This window comes from Balaenoptera physalus, assembly GCF_965194825.1.
Source record: "Balaenoptera physalus genome assembly, chromosome: 1".
Lineage (NCBI taxonomy): Eukaryota > Metazoa > Chordata > Mammalia > Artiodactyla > Balaenopteridae > Balaenoptera > Balaenoptera physalus.
Window position 1 is genome coordinate 95,418,769 of NC_138882.1, and position 22,035 is coordinate 95,440,803.

At 38.6% G+C, this 22,035-nt stretch overlaps 2 protein-coding genes across 8 annotated transcripts in view; both read left to right on the top strand.

The window, feature by feature from the left end:
* Positions 1–7,185, top strand: part of CSDE1 (cold shock domain containing E1) — a 35,818-nt gene extending 28,633 nt beyond the window's left edge. For all 5 annotated transcript variants that reach the window (XM_082458373.1, XM_082458369.1, XM_082458370.1 and 2 more), the window contains 5 exons: positions 605–724; positions 3,602–3,780; positions 4,640–4,803; positions 5,372–5,504; positions 5,871–7,185. In XM_082458373.1, the coding sequence (XP_082314499.1) occupies positions 605–724; positions 3,602–3,780; positions 4,640–4,803; positions 5,372–5,504; positions 5,871–5,918 (644 nt within the window). In that variant the 3' untranslated portion in view covers positions 5,919–7,185. The remainder of the gene's footprint in view (positions 1–604; positions 725–3,601; positions 3,781–4,639; positions 4,804–5,371; positions 5,505–5,870) is intronic.
* Positions 7,186–7,285: 100 nt separating this feature from the next.
* NRAS (NRAS proto-oncogene, GTPase) lies at positions 7,286–17,389 on the top strand. Of its 3 annotated transcripts, none has more exons than XM_082460482.1 (7): positions 7,286–7,449; positions 7,948–8,075; positions 10,092–10,270; positions 12,576–12,735; positions 13,302–13,425; positions 13,738–13,779; positions 13,869–17,389. In XM_082460482.1, exons 2-5 carry the CDS (start codon positions 7,965–7,967, stop codon positions 13,419–13,421), a joined length of 570 nt encoding a protein of 189 aa, XP_082316608.1. In that variant the 5' UTR covers positions 7,286–7,449; positions 7,948–7,964; the 3' UTR covers positions 13,422–13,425; positions 13,738–13,779; positions 13,869–17,389. The 3 variants fall into 3 exon arrangements, with proteins under 3 accessions (XP_082316608.1, XP_082316609.1, XP_082316610.1); XM_082460483.1 differs by having other exon boundaries at positions 7,294–7,449; positions 13,887–17,389; XM_082460484.1 differs by lacking the exon at positions 13,738–13,779 and having other exon boundaries at positions 7,294–7,449; positions 13,887–17,389.
* Positions 17,390–22,035: the final 4,646 nt, after the last annotated feature.

Below are 22,035 nucleotides of genomic sequence, written 5' to 3' on the forward strand. Positions count from 1 at the left end.
TGAGTTTAAATGTGAAGAATAATGGCAACTTAAGGAAATCATTGCTATTTAGGATCTTTGACTTTTAAAAGGCCTACAACTTACTTTTTTGGCTTTCGTGTAAACTCACCAAATAACACTTTTTCTTGGTGTTATTCTAGAGAAATGGGAGCTAAGAATGTTCATTCAGTTTAATAAGTAAGTGTTTTAGAAACTGGGGGTACAGCAGTGAAGAAATAAGACAGATTGGCAAAAAAGATGAGTGAAATATCGGATATAGTATGTTCAGAAAGATATTAAGATAAAATAAATTGGGGAAGTATATAAGTACTTAGCAATACTTGTAGAGACCAAGGAAGGCCTCACTAAAAAGGTGATATTTGGTCATGTGGAAAAGGTGAGAGAGCAAGACATGTTTAAATATGTATACTTATTAAGTCTTTAAACATCTTTATTTTAATAGTAGTTTAGAAGTATTGCATTTCAGGACTAGCAGGAAACCAGCCAACCCTCTGTTAACGTTTGTTCTGTTAATGTTCGCTTTTTTTTTTTTTTTTTTCGGTCCTGTGCAATAGAGTTTAAATAAAATTGTTGAGGGAGAGGTATACATGCTTTTGTTTTGTAGTGAATGGCATTACTGAGGAAGCTGATCCCACCATCTACTCTGGTAAAGTCATTCGCCCCTTGAGGAGTGTCGATCCAACACAGACTGAGTACCAAGGAATGATTGAGATCATGGACGAAGGTAAGAGCATCGCTGTCAGATTGTTTTGAAATTTGCCTTACCTTCAGATGAGTGCGTCGAAGATTTTAAAATATGGTAGGGTGGCAGTTGTTTTCAAACTCCTTAAAAACTGAATCAAGGAAAAGTGATTTTATTCCCACAATACTTGGTTTTTATTTTTTATATCCCTTGGAAGTGAGATCAGCCTGGGTTTATGTTGTGAACAAATGACTGCTGTAGAGCATATGGCTGATATGTGAGCTACTAACGCTGAGTTATACTGAAATAGACTGAGAACAAAATCTCACACTAAAAATATGCATTTAATGTTTGATAATCAGACATTCAAGTTGGCTGTAAACCCAGCCAACTTTGCAGTTTTCCTCTATTATTCACTGGTTATTTACATCAGTATTAACAAAATTTCCTAGTAACTGTTGAATTCTATAAACATTTTTGCCTCCTGTAAAAGTTTACTATATCTATTACTTAATAGCCAGGATTCCATGGGGATCCTACTACTTTTCTCTAGGTCAAGGCTCCGTACATTTTCATTTCCTGTCTTTTTCTCCCCATCTTTGACAACTCCCTGAGTCCTGGTGTCATCCCTTACCCCAAACAATTAACGCCAGAAAGACCAACTTTGTGCATAAAATAAGTTTGCAGTAGAAATGGTAGTAGGGAACACTGGTGATTAATACAGCAGAATTAGCATAATGATGGAGTTGATGAGAGGATTTGAAATTCTAACCAAAGGCGATAGCTTGGCTTACAAAGGGAATAAATCTTGTGTCATCTAGGAGTCATAGGAGAACATAAAGTGGGGAAGAGAAGGAAATGAGCCTTGATGAACATGTTCCTTTACTACATGAGGTTCTTAGGAATTTCTGTTTTTAATAGAACCAGTACCCTAATACACACATCTCCAAATATGAATTGACTTTATATAGCAAGTAAGTCTTAAACTAATGCCATGGTGACACCATATCCTTAAAAGGGCCACAAGGGTATGGGCAACTAACTTAATAAACTCATGAGATAATATCAGAGTGCCCCATTTCCTCCTCTGTATCATGCACCCTTTTATTTACTTTTGCATTCCCAACCCCCAATCCTCTTATTCTTCAACACTGGCTATTTGATAGTCTAAAAGCAAGGTTTTGTGGAAAAGGAAACTTTCCTGAAATCTCTAAGCCTAGAGTTTTCTGCAGCTAGAAAGGTCACTTTTCCCCACTTGGTGGTGAGAACAGCTCTTTTATTTAGGAATACAACTAACCCAATATAAGACCACGGGTTTTAGAGCTGGACAGACCTAGATCTGAATACCCTGAATACCAGCCCTTCCACTTCTAGCTGTACAACCTAAGACAAATTAATGAAATCTTTACTAACTTAGTTCTTCGGTTTTTTTTTTTTGTTTGTTTTTTTGTTTTTTTGGTTTTGGTTTTTTTATTTATCTTATTTTTGGCTGCTTTGGGTCTTCGTTGCTGCGCGCGGGCCTTCTCTAGATGAGGCGAGCGGGGGCTACTCTTCGTTGTGGTGCACGAGCTTCTCATTGCGGTGGCTTCTCTTTGAGGAGCACGGGCTCTAGGCACGCGGGCTTCAGTAGTTGTGGCTCACGGGCTCTAGAGCGCAGGCTCAGTAGTTGTGGCACACGGGCTTAGTTGCTCCACGGCATGTGGAATCTTCCCGGACCAGGGCTCGAACTTGTGTCCCCTGCATTGGCAGGCGGATTCTTAACCACTGCGCCACCAGGGAAGCCCCAGTTTCTTCATTTTTAAAATGAGGATAATATCTTCAATCTCAGAATGTTCTATAAAGATTAAATATGCATAAGTATAAGTGTTTAATAAATGGTGGTTACTGCTAGTACCACTAAGTCAGTCTAGCTGTCTTTAGTATTTCTGCATGACTTGATCTATTGGAAATCTCTCCTCAAAGTTTTTAGTTCCCGTAAGTTTGAGAAGAAAATCTTCACTTACCCCTATAATCATCAAGAGAATGGTTAAAAGCATTCCCAGTTTTGAAGCTTCGTCTTCCACCTAATGTTTTTCCCCTCTTTTCTGCCTTCGTTGATTCAGTGAATTCATCATCCAGGTGAACTGATAGGCAACTGGATGGACTCTTTGGCCTGGTTTTTATCCATAGCCTGCACTGACCTCCAGCCAACATTTTACTCTAGGGCAGAGCTCAGCAAATATGGTAGCTTGTTTTTATAAATAAAGTTTTCTTGAAACACAACCAAGACTGTTTGTTTACATACTGTCTTTGATTGCTTTCTCACTGCAACAGCAAAGTTGAGTCATCATGACAGAGACAGGATCCTACAAGACTAAAATATTTACTATCTGGCCCTTTAAGAAAAAGTGTGCTGGGCCCTGATCTAGAAGAAAGGTGCCTGTAGGTTTGAGGGAGCCACAATCAAACAAAGAAAGGAGGTAGAATGCCAAGAAATGATTTATCTATTTTGTGTTTTTGCCTATGCCTGGCTTGTTTAATGCCCAGTCGGGTATGGATCAGAAATGTTTTTGACTGGCTCATATTGTGAACTTGGGAAGAAGATAATCCAGTGGGTCATGTTAGCAACCCATAGAGCTTTAAAAGCTCAAAGGTAATGAGATTGTGAGTGCTAGTGTTATTTTTTTTTTTTCCCCATAAATGTGGTTTAAAACTGTTCATTAGCTAGTAAGGTGATAATGAGCTACAAGTTCTCATTTGTTTTTGTGGTAGTATTTAGCATTCAGGATTTTATTGAAGCTTTAAAGTAGAATTTCTTAGGTATAAAAAAAATCTTCTTAGTGAATATATTTTTAGCAAATTAAAAATTCATTAGGACCATCAGCAGAGGGCTGTTGTGAAGTATTAGCTTTTAGACTTTGTACCTGTTTCTCCTTACAGGGGATATGAAAGGTGAGGTCTATCCATTTGGCATAGTTGGGATGGCCAACAAAGGGGATTGCCTACAGAAAGGGGAGAGCGTCAAGTTCCAGTTGTGTGTCCTGGGCCAAAATGCACAGACTATGGCCTACAACATCACACCCCTGCGTAGGGCCACAGTGGAGTGTGTGAAAGATCAGGTAAGTGGTTATATCTCTTGATCTGAATTTGATCCTTTTATGAGTTGGTAACCAAATAGTAACCAAAACCTTGAAAATTTTTCAGCCAAGGGGGAACCATCAACATTCATTTGGTTTTTATTTCCACTTTACCCCCCTTTTCAGTGATTTGAAGTAGCTTATTAAAAACACAGAGAAAACCACATGGAAAGATAAAACAGCAATAGTAGCAAAAGGAAAGTAAGAGTAGTATTAATAGCTAACACAATGGGGAAAATAAGTTTGGAGTGAGATTTCCAGAATAGAAAGACTGTAATGTTTTTCATACTTGGCTCAGAGCTTCTTTTGCAGACCACACAAAGAAAGAAACCATGCGTAGAAGTGTTCATAAAATAAGCTTCGGGCAAACAAAACTATTCCTGGTACTTAAGTCTCACAGAAATCTCTCTGAGTCCTCAGGACATTTTTTGGTATCAGTACAGTGACTATAACATTTTGTATGGCTGTTTCTAAAATACCATAACCCAGCTTAATAATTTTGGGAGGGATCAAAACAATGCATATGTTCAAGTAACTGCTTCCTAATGATTTTGCTTAATTCAAAAGCTTAGTTCATACAATATATGTAGGCACAAGGTAACCTTTCTTTGTTTCTCAGGCTATGATAGAGTGGATGGCAGTGGTTTCAAAGATACATTTCTTCCCTGACAAGTTTTGCAGACCCATATGCTGTTGTTATAGCCCAGGCAGCGAGCATCAGCACTGACGCCACATTTTATAAACCCCTACTAGCTAGGGGCAAATTGTGCTTCATTCAAAGTGAGTTTCTTTTCCCTGCTGTGTGGTATGTCTTTTTTATGCTGTCTTTTTAAAATTTCAGTTTGGCTTCATTAACTATGAAGTAGGAGATAGCAAGAAGCTCTTTTTCCATGTGAAAGAAGTTCAGGATGGCATTGAGCTACAGGCAGGAGATGAGGTGGAATTCTCAGTGATTTTTAATCAGCGCACTGGCAAGTGCAGTGCTTGTAATGTTTGGCGAGTCTGGTGAGTTCTTTGTTGTTGTTGATTAGTAACCTCCCTGGACTGTCTCTTTCGTAATCTCTGCTTTATCATATTTTTTCACTTTTCCATCACTGCTTTTTTTTTTTTATCCTCTTCTGCCACTTTCTGGTTATATTTCTTCATTGTCTAAATTTTGTAGTTTAGCATTTCTGGCACTATGTTTTTGTTTTGTTTTAATAACAAAATAGCATGAGAGGAGCTGGGAGTCTCTGGAAATATTTCTTCATATTTTCCTTTTCTAATGTTTTTCCATACCTGCTACATTGTTTTATGTGTCTGTGGAACTGGTCTTCTGGTTGCAGACCAGTCTAGGGATGACCCTCACCCAAATGATTCTTCCAGCTCCTAAACAGTAATAAACATTGAGTTCAGAATAAAAACATAAACTTGTCTGCCCTGTCTTGCTAGTTAGTTAGTTGGCTAGGTGAGGCAAGAGTCTCCCCTCATTAAAACTGAGTCATTTGGGTAGTTAGGTAGAAGACACACTCCTCTGCATGTACTTTTCTTCCCACCAAGTGTTGCTTCTTCTCACCTCTTGACTTTGTTACAGCGAGGGCCCCAAGGCTGTTGCAGCTCCACGACCTGATAGGTTGGTCAATCGCTTGAAGAACATCACCCTGGATGATGCCAGTGCTCCTCGCCTAATGGTTCTTCGTCAGCCAAGGGGACCAGATAACTCAATGGTATGAGGGCATACAAGGTTTTGGGCGGATGGGGGCAACTGACAGACCAGCGTACTACTTGAGAACCTATTTTAGCATAACTCAAAGAGCTTACTTTACCAAGGTGCTTCAGTATTGCTATCATAACTAGTTAGGATCCCTGCACATTGGTTCAGCCCCTAACGTAATGGTTGCTTACAGTAAGGAACATTTCTTGGTTTTCCTGATACTCTGAACATAGTTTAGGAAGGCTTACTATAGATTTCCTCCTCTGCAAAAGAATTGGTGGTGATTGAGAGTAATGCTTTGGTAGTCCTTTTTGGAATTGTGAATGTACAATGATTGTCATGCACCCAGGTGATTAACTGCAATTTTATTTCCTCACAGGGATTTGGTGCCGAAAGAAAGATCCGTCAAGCTGGTGTCATTGACTAACCACATCCACAAAGCACATCATTAATCCACTATGATCAAGTTGGGGGGATTCTGGTGAAGGGTTCTGAATATCTCCCTCTTCATCCCTCCCAAAATCTGGAATACTTATTCTGTTGAGCTATTACACCAGTTTTAACACCTTCCTCGTGTTATGTTTAAAAAAATAAATAAATTTAAGAAAACCATTTTAAAATTATGCACAGTTGCAGGCTGGAAAACTTAAGGTGGCGCCTTATAGAATCAATTTTAGGAGCTTTATTTGGTGCATTTAACGCAACTGGTAATTGCAAATCCACTTCTGCCTGTGTAAGTGAAAAATATAGACTGTTACCTTGTTGGCCCTATGAAATTCTGCACTTGATACTTAGTATATACTCTACCTTCATTACTTTTGGCAAGATGTTCTTCTGCCTTAGCACTCAGTTGCATTCTTTTTCCTTTTCTTTTCTGTTCATTATGCTTTATTCTGAGAACCATATGATGGTAGAATATATTAAAAATTACAAAAATTTGCATAGGCAAACCAGTTCTTTAAGTTGATGGCCAAATGTTAAAATGTTATTTTTCATATCATTTATAATCTTGTCACAGTCCACTTAATGATGTTTGGTTAGATTTCAGTGAAAATTATCTTCCAGGGTAGTTTCCTCCCCCCCCCCTCCCCGAGGATAGGGGGTGTAACTTTACCACAATTAGTATATATGGTGCAGAATTTCATGCAAATGAGGTGTGCCAGCAGTGTGATAATTTAAACGTATTTAAAGAAAAAACAAAAGGATGAATGCACAAACTTGCTGCTGCTTAGATCACTGCAGCTTCTAGGACCCAGTTTCTTTTACTGTTTTCAAAACAAAACAAAACAAACAAACAATAATAAAAAAGTTGTGCCTGAAATGAATCTTGTTTTTTTTATAAGTAGCCGCCTGGTTCCTGTGTCCTGTAAAAAGTACAGGCACTTGACCCTTGGTGTAGCTTCTGTTCGGCTTTATATCACGGGAACGGATTGGTCTGATTTCTTGGCCCTCATCTTGAATTGGCCACATACAGGGTCCCTGGCCAGTGGACTGAAGGCTTTGTCTAAGATGACATGGGTCAGCTCAGGGGATGTGGGGGAGGGTGCTTTTATCTTCCCCGTTGTCGTTTGAGGTTTTGATCTACTCTGGGTAAAGAGGCCATTTATCTTTGTAAACACGTAACACTTTTGCTTTCTCCAGTTTTCTGTTAATGGCGAAAGAATGGAAGCGAATAAAGTTTTACTGATTTTTGAGACACTAGCACCTAGCGCTTTCATTATTAAAACGTCCTGTATGGGAGGGGCGGGTCTGGGTGCGGCCTGCCGCGTGACTCCTGGGTCGGAGGCCCACGTGGCCGGGGCGGGGACTCCGGCGCCTGGGGCGCCGACTGATTGCGTAGCGGGCGGGGCCGGAAGTGCCGCTCCCTGGTGGGGGCTGTTCATGGCGGTTCCGGGGTCTCCAACATTTTTCCCGGTTGTGGTCCAAATCTGTCCGAAGCGGAGGCAGTGGAGCTTGAGGTAAGGCTCTGGCGTGTGTAGCGTTCGACTTTGGAGTATGCTGACGACTCCTTGTTGCCAGGAATCGAGCGGAATCTACGAGCTGGAGACAAAGGCCCTGGGCGGGGGGTCCTTCGTTTTGAGCCCTACGGGGGAGCTCTTTGGAGACAGGCGGGGGAGAGAGAAGGGGAGACGGTCTGGAGGCCGCCCCCCAGAGCTCAGAAGATTTAAAGGAGTAGGAAGGGGGGTTTTCTTTACCTTAGGCTGAGGGCGGGGCCCAAGGGCTATTGAAAAATAGACGAGGGTGGGGGTAGGTAGAAGACTAATCCAGAATTCTGAGATCCACAGTAACCTGCAAGTGTTTTTGCACTCCTGAATCACTTTGAGAACCAAGTGGAGATGAACGTGTACGGAACCAATACATTTCAGACTCTGGTTTTAGTTACTGTTGATTACAGAAAGCTTTGAAGTACTGTAGATGTGGTTCGACAGTTAACCCTAATTGCTGCTTTCCCACAGGTTCTTGCTGGTGTGAAATGACTGAGTACAAACTGGTGGTGGTTGGAGCAGGTGGTGTTGGGAAAAGCGCACTGACAATCCAGCTGATCCAGAACCACTTTGTAGATGAATATGATCCCACCATAGAGGTGAGGCCCAGTGGCAGTCCGCTGACCATACCTCTCTCTTTTCGGTTTACTCTTAACCCATTCCCTTTCCCATACCTTTCAGCTATTCCTTAGCTAAAGGAATAATCAGGAGAGAAAATAAAAAGTTATTTGGGGCACTGTGTTCAGTAATACAATAAGTAAAGCTTTACCTGTTTTTGGAGAAGAGTTTACTTTTATTAGCTACTGAAGATTTTCTAAAAAGTTTACAGTTTTGAAAACGGTTACAAACTCAGTGTTGAAATCATTTAGTTTCTCCACATATGACAGCTCCGTTAAAAAGAAACACAAGTCATAGATAGAATACCTGAATGATAGTAGGATGGAGGTGAAGGATTCAGAGATCTGAGTGTTTCTTAGCCGCTTGAAGCAGCTGAGACTGTGGGTTAGGGAAGAAGGAGCATGAGATTTTGAGTCACTGTGCCTAGGAATACGGTCCTTGTTTGCAGTTAGTTATATGATAGTGAGCAAATCACTTTTCTCATCTATTAAATTACCATAAACCTGTCTTGCCTGACACCCAGGGGATGTTGTGAAAAATCAAATATGTTAAATTTTTGTGGATGCTAACACACTGTGTAATTATCACTTATTTAAAGTTTTTGTTGTTTTTGTGGGAGTTCAAATTATAAATTGGCTTCAGTAAATGGCAACCAAAGTGCTTTAAGAGTTTGTAATCTTATTCTAGAGATTATTTTAATCCACATCCTGGTCTTCGTACCACCCAGCCATTGAGTGTTTAATGCAAGCTGACTCTAATATAGCCATTATTAAAAATTAGTCATTAGTCCTTGGCAAAATTTTATTTTAGGCTTACCAGCTTTAGTATTAATGGTTAGGACATTTTAATATTTTTCAGAGTTTTATTTGTTGTGAGGTAATTTACATAAGGTATATAAATCTTACATCTATAGCTCAGTGGCTTTAAATTTGTGTACACTTATGTAACCGCCACATAGATAAAAATATAGACTATTTCCAATGCCCGGGAGAGTTCTTCTTTCATGCCCCTTTCTAGTCAGTAAACCCCCCTATCCTGCCAGGAAATGACCACTTCTCTGACTTCTATTATCATGAATTAGTTTGACTAAAACCTATCTTTATCATTTTAATTTTGCTTATTTCCTCAGAACACTCATACATTTGACCATATTTCACGCTTTAAGGAAATTTTGACAATGTGAATTCTATGTTAATTTGAAAGTATATTACAGTCCCGCAATGGCGTGAGTTACAGAGGCGCTGTTCAATGGGCTGGCAAACTATGTTGCATACTGTTTCTGGAGCCAGATCTTTACTAAGTGTGATGAGGTTATTTTCTTTGAACTGAATTCCCAGAATATAAATATTAAGATACAAGTAAAATTTTGCCTTAGAGCCAAATTGAAAAAAAAATTTTTAATATGATCTATGCATGTCTATCTTACCGAGGAATTAATGTAACTATACCATGTTTGGAACCTTTAGGAATTTGATTCAGGAACATTCCCCAGAGGTACAGTCTGTCATGATGAGAAAAATATTTTGATATTATAACCTTGTCTGAAATAAAAGGTATTTGTGTATTTAATCATAAACACAAAAGATAGTGCATCCTGGACCAAGTTATAATTGGTGGAGGTATGTTTAGAATTGTAAATGGACAATAAACAACTCAAATAAGAGAAGTACAGTTCATACTTCAGTGAACATAATCTCTAGTCTAAGTGCGGTAGAACTGTCTTTTCAATTACCATGTTTTCTTCATCTTTTCCAGGAACAGAGTGACCACATTTTCCTTTCTATAGGCATATAGCATTTGGGGCTTTTTTCCTAGGGTGATATTAAGTACTTTCTGTTTATGATTATATATCAGCAGTTTGAGGGACAAACCAAAGAGACAGAATTGGACTTGGTTAGGAGCTTATTTAACCTTAGCTATAGCATTGCATTCCCTGTGATTTTTAATAAAAATGGAATCTCCCTCTCTCCCTGCCCCCCCTCCCCTCCACACCCCAGGATTCTTACCGAAAACAGGTGGTTATAGATGGTGAAACCTGTCTGTTGGACATACTGGATACAGCTGGACAAGAGGAGTACAGTGCCATGAGAGACCAATACATGAGGACAGGCGAAGGCTTCCTTTGTGTATTTGCCATCAATAATAGCAAATCATTTGCAGATATTAACCTCTACAGGTACTAGGAGCATTGTTTTTTCTGAAAGGATGATCTTTAAGTGTGTTCTGAAGTTTTGGGGTGGGAATGAGGATACCACACTAGGGAAGATACAATTTTTTAATTATGAAAAGAATTGCTTTTAGGTTGTGACATTGAGAATCTGGGATTATTACTGAAAGTTAATACTGGAGTTTATTTTATATAAGCCACTATGTCTAGAATGCCTGATAATACATAAATGAAGCTTGCTTGCTAATGGGAGTGATTCAGAACTAGAGGTGTTATGAGAGACCACAAAGGCATTTCAGAGAGGAAAACACCTCTGAGAAACATTCTTCAGTATGTAATAGAGAAGATAGCAGGAAGAAACAAATGGGGGGAGGGGTGTTAGATAAAGATGAAAGCAAGGCACAAGAATGTAAAGATGGTCTTTCTCCACAGAACCTTAAAGTTTCAAAGCTCGATTGGACCATAAAAATTCTAATACATTCTTATTTTACAGAAACAAAGTTCAGAAGGTGGTTTGTTAGGTTTTCACAGTCATGATTGATTGTTATTCGTAGCAGAGCCAGGACCAAAAACCCAGGGCTCCTTTTTCTTAGCTCTGTGTTCTTTAAGCAGAATAATATAATGGTTAAGAATATAGACTCTGCCTGGGTTGAAACTTGGCTCCATCATCTCTTAGCCATGGAACTTTGGGGCAAACTACTAAATCGCTGGGCCTCAGTCTCCTTATCTATAATAGGGAGATAGTAGTACCTACCAAGAGTTGCTGTGAAAATTAAACGAGTTAATAAATATGTGAATCACTCAGAGCAGTGTTTAGCACAGAGTAAATGCTACACAAGCGTTCTGCCTGGAGCCTGAGTCTTGGTGTATGCTCCATCCATATGACGATGTCGACTCTCAGAAACAAACTAGTCTAAAACTGGTTTTCTTCCCCTACACCTGCTCTACTTTCCATTTTCTCTCTGGAGTTAATAGCAGCACTTAATAAAATGCTTAGCACTTTGCAAGCACCGAAAAAGTATTTGCTGAATTTCTAGAAATCATTTTTCTCCTTAGGTTGTCTTATATTATCCCTTCACATAGGTTACTGCCATCACACCAAAGCTCAGTTCTGCAGATAGCCAGTGAAATGCATTTCAAGTACATGACTTTGTATGTAATCCCAGGGTAGAGTCTAGAGCAGTGCTGTGCAGTATGGTACCCACAAACCATATGTGGTTATTTAAATTCATTAAAATTGGGCTTCCCTGGTGGTGCAGTGGTTGAGAGTCCGCCTGCCAATGCAGGGGATATGGGTTCAAGCCCTGATCCGGGAAGATCCCACAGGCCGTGGAGCAGCTAAACCCGTGCGCCACAACTGCTGAGCCTGTGTGCCACAACTACTGAAGCCTGTGCGCCCAGAGCCTGTGCTCCACAACAAGAAAAGCCACTGCAATGAGAAGCCTGCGCACCACAACAAAGAGTAGCCCCTGCTCACCACAGCAACGAAGAGAAAAGCCTGCGCACAGCAACGAAGACCCAACAGAGCCAAAAATAAATAAATAAATAAATTTTAAAATAAATAAATTCATTAAAATTAAACAATTTAAAAATCAGTTCCTTGGTCCCATTAGCAACTGACTTTTCAGGTGTTCAGTAACTTCATTTGACTAGCATATATAGTTGGACAGTGCAGCTAGAGAACATTTCCATCATCATAGTAAGTCCTATTGGACAGGGTTGATCAAGAGAATCTGGAACAGTAGTTTCCAAACTGCTGTGTGGTATGTCTTACTTGTCATTGAAGAGAGAACTGTCAGTTGGGAGTTCCAAATCCTTTAGTCCCCTGTTAATAAGAGCAGTTCTGGTGTTTCCTATTTTATATCTTGGACTATAATTTGTTTGAAGAAAATGTTTGGACACCACCCGTCTAGAGAAGTGGATAGACTGTCTTTCATTAAATACTGTCACTCTCAAGGGAGCTTCAAAAAGTTATTTGGAGGCAGTAAGCTTTACTTTTTATACTTTAGACCTTAACCTAGAGTGTGATTTCGAGTTGCCAGTTAACTCCAGAGCCAAGCTCTTTGGAGAATCAAGGGGCCTAACGGACATGTGTCAAGATAGAAGGTGAACTGGTACTTGGCTTCCCTGCGGCTGCTGCATCAAGTCTACACCAGTCTTCTTAGTATGCAAGGCCTTTTATAAGTAGAAAAAAAGTGAAACTCAGTATAGAAGCTAATAGGGCTAGGTAAAATTTGCTAGATTTTCTTTTTTGCCCTAGCTGTTTATTCCTTCCTAAAAGTTTATTCTTATGATAACATATTCCCTTTTTTAGGGAACAGATTAAGCGTGTAAAAGACTCAGATGATGTACCTATGGTGCTAGTAGGAAACAAGTGTGATTTGCCAACAAGGACAGTTGACACAAAACAAGCCCATGAACTGGCCAAGAGTTATGGGATTCCATTCATTGAAACCTCAGCCAAGACCAGACAGGTATAGTACAGCTTTTAGCATCTGGCAAGGGTTTATTTAAGGCAGAAAAGTTTGATTGATTGACTCTTCACTAGAGACGTGATCCACATTCTTTGTTGTTTTGGATTTTTTTAATACTGTTCTATTTTTTTAATCTTCAGTTTAAACCCAAAATGAATTTATTAATATTCAAGTGTGGTTTCTTTTTTACTCCTGCAAATTAACATGCACAAATATTTCTAAAATGAAGACCCTTGATTAAAGATACTTAAAATATGAGTCCTTTCTCCATCAACACCAGCTACTATTTAAGGCATAGGCCCTCCTGAATGGAATCTTTAGATCTGGTAGTTCTGTATGTCCCATGTTACCCATTTTCCTTTACTTGAATGTTATCTTTGCAGAAAGTGCTATTTGTATATCAGCCTGCTAATGTGACTCAATAGGAATGCTGAATCAGCCTGTTTTATCAGCTAATAATTTAATAATTGCAATTTTAAATCCACATAAAGAAGTACAAATGAGAGAGAGCTTACAACCTGGGTTGTGTCTGTTAAGCTGTCTTTATCATTTTCTCTCTCTTATAGGGTGTTGAAGATGCCTTTTACACACTGGTAAGAGAAATACGTCAGTACCGAATGAAAAAACTCAACAGCAGTGATGATGGGACTCAAGGTTGTATGGGATTGCCATGTGTGGTGATGTAACAAGGTGAGCCTGTGGTCTGTTGACATAATTTTAAATATTATTTAGGCAATTTGGAGGAGTGTTGCTGTTATCTTTTCTATGTTGCTATTTAACAGAGTTTCTGCTCACTTACAACTCTAAAATAAAGAACTTTCCTTATGGCACCCTTTCTGAGAGTACCACAGCCTAAACTGTTTTTAAAACATTTAATTATTTTACAGACTGTTAAATTTTCAATAATATTAGAAATTAGAAGACATTGTTTATGAAATGTATTACCAGGAGCTTGAAGGATCACTACATGATGATGACATGGTGTGTATTCTTTTCTCATAGATACTTTTAAAGTTCTAGCATCAGAAAAGAGCCACCGTCAAGGTAGGACAAGTTTGGAAACGAAAGTATTATCATTTGTGTTGATTTTGTAACCTTGTTTTTCTAATACTCTCTATGTACCATTTATACAGATTCCATGTTTATTTCAGCTGCACTGACACCTTGGTCCTGACTTCCCTGGAGGAGAAGTATTCCTGTTGCTATCTTCAGTCTCACAAAGAAGCTCCTGCGATTTCCCCAACTCTCAGTAGATCAGTATAATTTTCTCTATTTGAGAAGTTCTCAGAGTAACTACCTCCTCACTTGGTTGTCTGACCAGAGAAATGAACCTCTTGTTACTCCCAGTATTTCTCCACCCTGGGTTCTCCCCGAGCACACACAAACAAACCTCCGCCACCCCAGGTTTTTCACCTGAAAAGCAATTAATGCTCTGAAACAGAGAACCAAACTGTAGAAACATGAAATTCTGTAGAAAACAATGTCTTGAGCTCTGAAGTAGCAACTGCTGGTGATTTTTTTTTCCTTTTTACTGTTGAACTTGGAACTATGTTGGGTTTTGGAGAAATGTCATAAATTACTGTTTTGCTGAGAATATAGTTAAATGTTGCTGTTTGGTTTGTGTGTAATGTTATCAGCTATATTCTATAAACTGGCATCTGCTCTGTATTCAGAAATACAAAAGTGAATACTGACTTTTTTGAGTCTATCCTCGTCTTCTCGACTTTCTTGTAATTAAATCTGACTTTCACAGTGAAGTGCCTTTTTCCTGGAAGTGGTTTGTAGACTTCCTTTACAATACTTCAGTGGAATAGATGTCTTAGAAACTGTTATACATGAAAATGATTGTCTGAGATATGTCTGTGACCCGTCTAGCTTTGAGGGAAAGATATACCAATATGATAGCAGATGCCATTTCTTACATGTATGAAGTTGATTTTTCTAGAGACCTGTTTTGGGGCTTTCCCAAGAGAAAGGTGAGACTATAAATGATTAGGAATAATTTTGCTTACTTTTTACCTCATCTCCACTTTTTTTTGTTTTGGTAGTTTACTACCTGCAAAATGTATATAATTTGTTTCTTCTAGCTTACTGATAATCTGATGTTCAATGAACTTCCATTCATATTTAAATTTGGGTCATATCAGAACGTCTACATTTGCAGGTGTTCAAAATTATAAAAATTAGATGCAGGTTTATTTAATAGCTGTGATCAATGATTCTCAAGCCTCAAATATGTTAATAGACACATTTTCATTGCGTATCATGGTAATTATTCATGTATATAATTGCCCTCGGTCCCCTTCTCACCCCATCCCCTGTCCTTCACCCCATAGCAGTGGCTTGATTATTTCAGTTGAGTAAAGCATGGTGCTAATAGACCAGGGTCACAGTTTCAAAACTTCAGTGAGCCAGTCAGCATCACAGAGAGAGAAACTCTTCCACATTTGCTCATTGCACCATTAATTCCAGCTAGTAGTTTTGCCAGATGCATGTGGTTAGTCCTGCAAGGAGAGAAGAGGTCAGTTAGCACAAATTCTTAACCATGACTGGAAAAACTTGTTATCCTGAGAAGGGTCAGCTTAGAAGTCCTTGTAAATAAAGGATCTAGACTCTGTTTTTAGCCACATGGAAACCAAATTAAGCCAATATTTTTTCTCATGTTTTTGAGAATGAGGATGCCTCAGATCAAAATTTTTAAATTTTTCTTTATTCATAATGTTCTTTGAAGGGTTTAAAACAGGATGTTGATTAATTAGTCTGGGCATACCAGATAACAAGCTGATGAGTTTGTTCTTGTTCTGAACAAGAAGTAGCCTTTGGATTGGAATGGCTGTTTGAGAAGGGAATAGAGAATGTAATTAATAGTTATGAGGATTTGGAGGCTTGGCTTTTCCATTTGCAGATAATATCCTGATAATTCTAATGAGTAATAGACTTGGATAACTTTTGATAAAAGAAGACTTCCAAAACGGCCACTTCCTGTTCTCGTCTTCTAATGTGTAAATACTTACTGAGGTCCTCTTATCGTCTAACATGAATTTTCATTTATTAAGCAAATTTCACGTTGCCTTGAAATGAATTCGGAAGAGAAGAAAAAACATAATGTACCCAGAGAATGAGTTGTGCTCCTTAGTGTTACTTCTGAGAGCTTTCACAGTCCGCGCCGGTAAACAGAAACTCTCTGCCACTTGGCTTCTGCTCCTCTTGGAGCGTTGCTCTGTCATTTCTTGAGGATAGATGGAGACTTGTCACCTCAGTTGTCATTGTCTTCTTCTTCTTCTTCCTCTTGTCTGTGTGACTGACAGTGTGATTCTTACGGATGTCAAATTGGGGGGAAAAAAATAACTCATTTTAGGCTCTTCTGCCCATTACCCTTGTATGTTTGTATCTTTTAGTTTTCTCAAGTATGTTCTAAGCACAGAAGTATCTAAATGGGGCCAAAGTTCAGACTTGAAAATGTTCTTTTTAATAGCTTCTTAAAGAGTTACACTTTGGTATGCATTTTGGCACAGTAGAGTGACAAACTTACAGTTAAAACGCTGAGTAACTTCAGTTAGTGTGGTATCAGATAGTTTTTAGAATATGTTTGTGATTGCTGAAGACAATTACAGTTTACCTCAAAATCTGAAAGTCTCTTTCCCCAAGTTAAGTGCCTGGCCAGCTGTCATAAATTACATATTACTTTATATCTGTTTGTTTCTTAAAGGTTGTACGTTCGAGATTGTGAAAATAAGGTGTTCTGTGTGAAGGCTACCATGCCTGTCTATAAATCAATCTGTTGAGTGCTGTATTTGCTCCAACAGCTTACTATAGAATGCTACTTGGTCAAATCGTACTTATTACAGTTTTCACTTCAGGAGTGTGATAGGTAAAATTATCCTCAATCTGTATTGTATTGGGCCCCATGTTTAGTCTTTCATCATCCTTTAAACTGCTGTGAATTTTTTGTCTTGACTTGAAAGCAAGGATAGAGAAACACTTTAAAGAGATAGTTTGCTTTTTTTCCATTCCAGAATTTGTGAGCATAGTCATGTTTTGCTTTACATTTACAGTCATGAACTCTTAAGCTGGCAGCTACAACCAAGAACCAAAAAAGGGTGCATTCTTCTTCTTGTAATTCATCTCTGCTAATAAATTATAAGAAGCAAGGATAATTAAATTAGAGAAAGTATTTAATTTGGGTGGTTTCTATAAACAAGAGACTATAATTCTTGTACATTATTTTTCATCTTTGCTGTTTCTTTAAGAAACCTAATGTGCCACGAAATTATTTTAAGGTGTTTCTTGTAAGAATTGTTTTTAAAGTGTTCTTGTTATCAGAGTAATTGTAGATATATTTCAAAATATAACTGGTAATTTTTAAAGGCCTGAGTACTGACCTAAGAAGCAATTGTATGAATTCTCTGGAGGGAAGGGAGGATCTCAATGGAACTTGTATGACTTTTATATTTCTGTGCCATTAAATATAGGTTAAAAATGTCAATTGTGCAGTTCTGCTGTTTAAACAGGAACTATTGGCCTCCTTGGCCCTAAATGAAAGGGCTGATATTTTAAGTTGACTATTTTATTGTAAATTAATCCATCCTAATTTTTAAAAATTTGGTTGAATATTTTTCTTGTTAAATGTTTGAAAAATAAAAACTGGAAGTTCTTTGCTTAGTCATAATTGCTTTTTCCACTGATTGCCTTTATTGAAAGTTAAAATTTAATTCAGACGTTTGGATGTGACATTTGGACAATATTGGAAGATCTGAGTTCCTCATTTTGTGTCAGTATAAAATATGTCAGAACCTGCTTTATTATGTTGGGGTGATTCAAAGCTATATGGCAGATTCTCACACATTAATGTGAAGTGCTAAAAACTGCCATTGGATCTTTTGGTCTATTTTTGTACTACTGTACAGTCTACCAATCTTGGTGTAGTTTTGAGAGCATAAGTCTAGGAGCCAGAGAACATGAGCTCTAATTATAATTTTACTACTCTAGCCAATAGTTTCCTAATTTTGCAAAATAGGGAAGTTGAATTAGGATATCTCAGATTTCCCAATCCTAATTAAGGAGATATAAAAGAATGATTTCAAACCTAGGCTTTTTTTAATATTTCTTTTTATAATTATTATTTTATTTATTTATTTTTGTCTGCATTGGGTCTTCATTGCTGCGCGCGGGCTTTTCTCTAGTTGCGGCGAGCAGGGGCTACTCTTCGTCGTGGTGCATGGGCTTCTCATTGCGGTGGCTTCTCTTGTTGCAGAGCACGGGCTCTAGGCACGCAGGCTTTAGTAATTGTGGCTCACGGGCTCTAGAGCGCAGGCTCAGTAGTTGTGGCGCACGGGCTTAGTTGCTCCGTGGCGAGTGGTATCTTCCGGGACCAGGGCTCGAACCCGTGTCCCCCTGTATTGGCAGGTGGATTCTTAACCACTGTGCCACCAGGGAAGCCCAAACCTAGGCTTTTTCAGTCAACACTGGAATACTGTGATTATGAGGACCTTGATTCATTCTACCAAAGACATCAATTTTTTTTCACTTTTTTCTTTAAAAAGGCAGAAATGTGGATCATTAGTATTTGACTGAATTAAGCTTAAGGAAACCAAATTTAAGCAACAAGATACTGTTTCTAGCTACTGGGATGAGTGTAAATATTTTAGATTGTAAAATGTATATGAAAAACAGAATTATGGACTGGTGTATCTAAAACAGATTTCCTCCAAAGTCACTCAGCTATGCCTCACATCAGATCTTTTGTTCTTCTAATATTTGACACCCTGATAACTGAGAAAGAGGAAAGGAGGAAAGGATATTATCTTACTGATGATAGCTGCTGTTCCGCTTGGCCAAGATGAAGCTATAGAAAGACAAACAATGGAAAAGTAGCTAAGGAAACTTGTTTATTTGGAATATGAGGGGACCTCCTATGCATGTCTGTGCTATTAAGGGTTCTGTTCTCAGAACAAGCAATTCTCAAGGTCATTAAGAGGCCAGCAGAGTCACATGAGTTGTTTGATATCCATAAATACATGTAAAGGGGCCAAGAGTTTGCGCTAGTGATCATTTTGCAAAACCACTTAGGACACATTTCAGATTATGTCCAGCTCCATGACTTGAGAGCACAGAGAAGCAGTGTCCAGTATCCAAAGGGGAAGGGTATGCTTTGTAATGCTTTCAGTATAACTCTGGGCAATGAAATGTGGTCCTATACCTTAATAAAAGAAAACTGGAACTCTAGGAACATCCGAAATGCAGATAATAAATACCCTTTGCAGTGCCAAAAGGAACATCAAAGGTTCAGATTCAGGAACTGGAAGTAAACCTAGTGAATTTAATCATTCTTATCTGGAGACATTGTATTCATGACTTACTTTGCACTTGCACCAAAATAGTCTGCTTATTAACCTGTAGTGGGGAGGGGGGAGATGTTCTTTTTCAACTTAATGCTTAATCTCGTCTTAAAACTAGTGTAAATACAGATTGCCATCAATTTGTAGGCACCCTATAAAGAGAACAAGGGGTAGTGCCTGCAATATGGGGGTTAAAGCGATATTAAATGTTTCTAAAGATAGAGGCAGCTACATGCCTAACCAGGGAGTATGTGGTTGGAACTGAGCAGTTGCCTACTAGAGCCTTCAGACGCAGTAGGCTGAAATATTATCCAGGCTAGGAAAAGCAATCTTCTAGAATGGCTACTGTGGAAGTAATAAAATTGGCGCTATTGACACTTGCTGGAGGAGCTTGAGATGTGTGAATTTTGTATGATATTTGTCTGAAGGAAAACTGCACACTATTTTAAAACATCTTAGTGTAAATCAATTCTCCACATGTACAATTGAGACCCAACATTAAAAAAAAAATTTTTTTATTCATTGGAATGAAGTTTAAAGACATCTTGAAAATTAGATCAAGAAATCTCATAAGTTTATGCTTGTTTTGCCTGTGAATTTGAGCAGTTTGACATATGATATTAAAGCCTAGCAAGGCACATGAACTGAAGTTACCAAGGCCTGTCACCCCATCGTTCTACAGCTGGTGTGACATTTCCTCTCAGAGAAACACATTTGGATTCCACTAGGAGGCATAGCCACATGCCCTAACAGAATGTTTTTGTTTCGTTGGCTCAGTATGTTTTCCTTACAACTTTCCTTCCTAACCCATGTAGCAGGTTTTTATTGAACCTACTATGTGCCTAAATGCTGTGCTGCTCTGGGCATACAGCAGCGAGCCAGATAGGCTGGCTCCTCATTCATCTTTTATACTGCATTGAGGAGAGATCTCGAAAACAGAAATTTCTTAGTTGCAATTTGGTGGTTGTTTCAAAGGAGAAGGATATTGTTTACTGAGACGTAACTTGCTTAGCCTCACTCTTCCAGTTGTCGCCCTCATGACACTGCCCAGGGTCACCTCCTACACAATTTTTCTGAGAATAATCAAAGCTACCCAAGATGCACAGAGCCTGTCTCATGCCTCATTGCCACTTGGGTCTCTCCTTTTCAAGTCAAGGCTCTCATAAAAGGAAACTGTATATTGCTTCACAATTTCAAAGTGCTCTTACATAAATCTCGTTTAACCCTCCACAAAAGCCATGTAAAAGAGGAATGGTCTACATTTTACTGATGTGGATCCTGTAAAAATAGATGGGTTTATTCCAGGTTTGAACCCAGGTCTTCTGACTTCAGATACTGTGCTCTTTTTGGTTCACTAGTGCAATTGACCCTTGAACAACACGGGTTTGAAGTGGGCAGGTCCACTTCTACGCAGATTTTTTTTCAACAGTAAATACTACAGTACTACACTGAGGTTGGTTGAATCCAGGGATACAGAGGAATCGCGGATACTTAGGGCTGACTGTAAGTTATAGGCGGGTTGTCGACTTCATGGAGAGTGGGCGCCCCTAAGGCCTGCATTGTTCAAGGGTCAACTGTAGCTTTCAAACCATGCTGCTCAAAGCCCTTGGAGTATGGTAAAGGAGATTTCCGGGAAAGCCTGAGTGGGCAGGGCTCTGCTCTTCCTCCCTTGTCCTTCAACCCAGGCTCCACTTTCATCTGTTTTGGGGTGGGGTTTTTTTGGCATATTATCCAGATATTTTATTTTTATAATCTTAAATATCAAGAATGACAATTTTTAATTCAACTACCTGAAGTTTTGTATGAATTGACCTTGTGTTTCAAGTAAATTTTATTAATTTTATAAGAGTAGTAATAGAACCTGGTTTGAAAAAAAATTGGAAACCACACATAGAATTACTTAACATTTACACAAAGTTGATCACTTTAAACTTTTGTTGTTGTTGTTGTTGTTCTGTCATCTTTTGTGGTGATTTTTATGCACAGGGTCACATGCTGTGTGTGTGTGTGTGTGTAAGATTGAATCATCTAGATATACAGTGTTCGTACCTTACTCATTTCACTTAATAACATAAATTCCACACCTTTTCTAAGCCAGAATATTTACAACAACATCTTTCTTTTGAAAACTATATAGTACTGTAATTTATATAACCTTTTCTCTGCTGACAAACACATGGGCTGTTTTTTTATTTGATGGTTGATTGTTTTGTCATATCAAATATCATTATATTCAACATATATTTGCCAGTATATGCATAGAGCAAATTCCCACAAAATCGTTGAGTTTACACGATGCATTTTTAATTTTTAAATTTTACTTAACTGCACTGGGTCTTAGTTGCAGCATGCTTGTGGCATGTGGGATCTTTTTTTTTTTTTTTTTAGTTGCAGTATGCGGGATCTAGTTCCCTGACCTTGGGAGTGCAGAGTCTCAACCACTGGACCACCAGGGAAGTCCCCAATACGTTTTTTATTTTAATACATATGGCCTTAATTGTCTTCCAGATAATGTTTTATCAATAGATTCCTTCCAACAGTGCATGAGAAGATGTTTTATCCCAGACCCTAGGCAACCCTGAGATATATCAAAATTTCAAACTCTTACCAGATTAATAGGTAAACTGTGATATTTTTGTCTACTGTCCAATTTGCATATCTTTAACTATAAGCACTTTCATTTGTTTTTCATTTTAGGCTTCCACTCAAGATTTAGTTTGAAGATTCCATAAGTAAAAGTTTAAATGCCCCTTGACTTCAATCTACTCCTACAACCATCTGTCAAGCTGGGAATCACTACACTGCATCCTCATGTCTAGTCCAGAACCCAATACTCTAGGCACAATCACGGTCATTGCACAACTAAGCAAGAGTGAGGCCGTAAATGACACCGTGGTTAAGAGCCCCGACACAGGAGCCATAATTCCTGGGCTTAAATCCCATCTCTACCACTTAACAACTG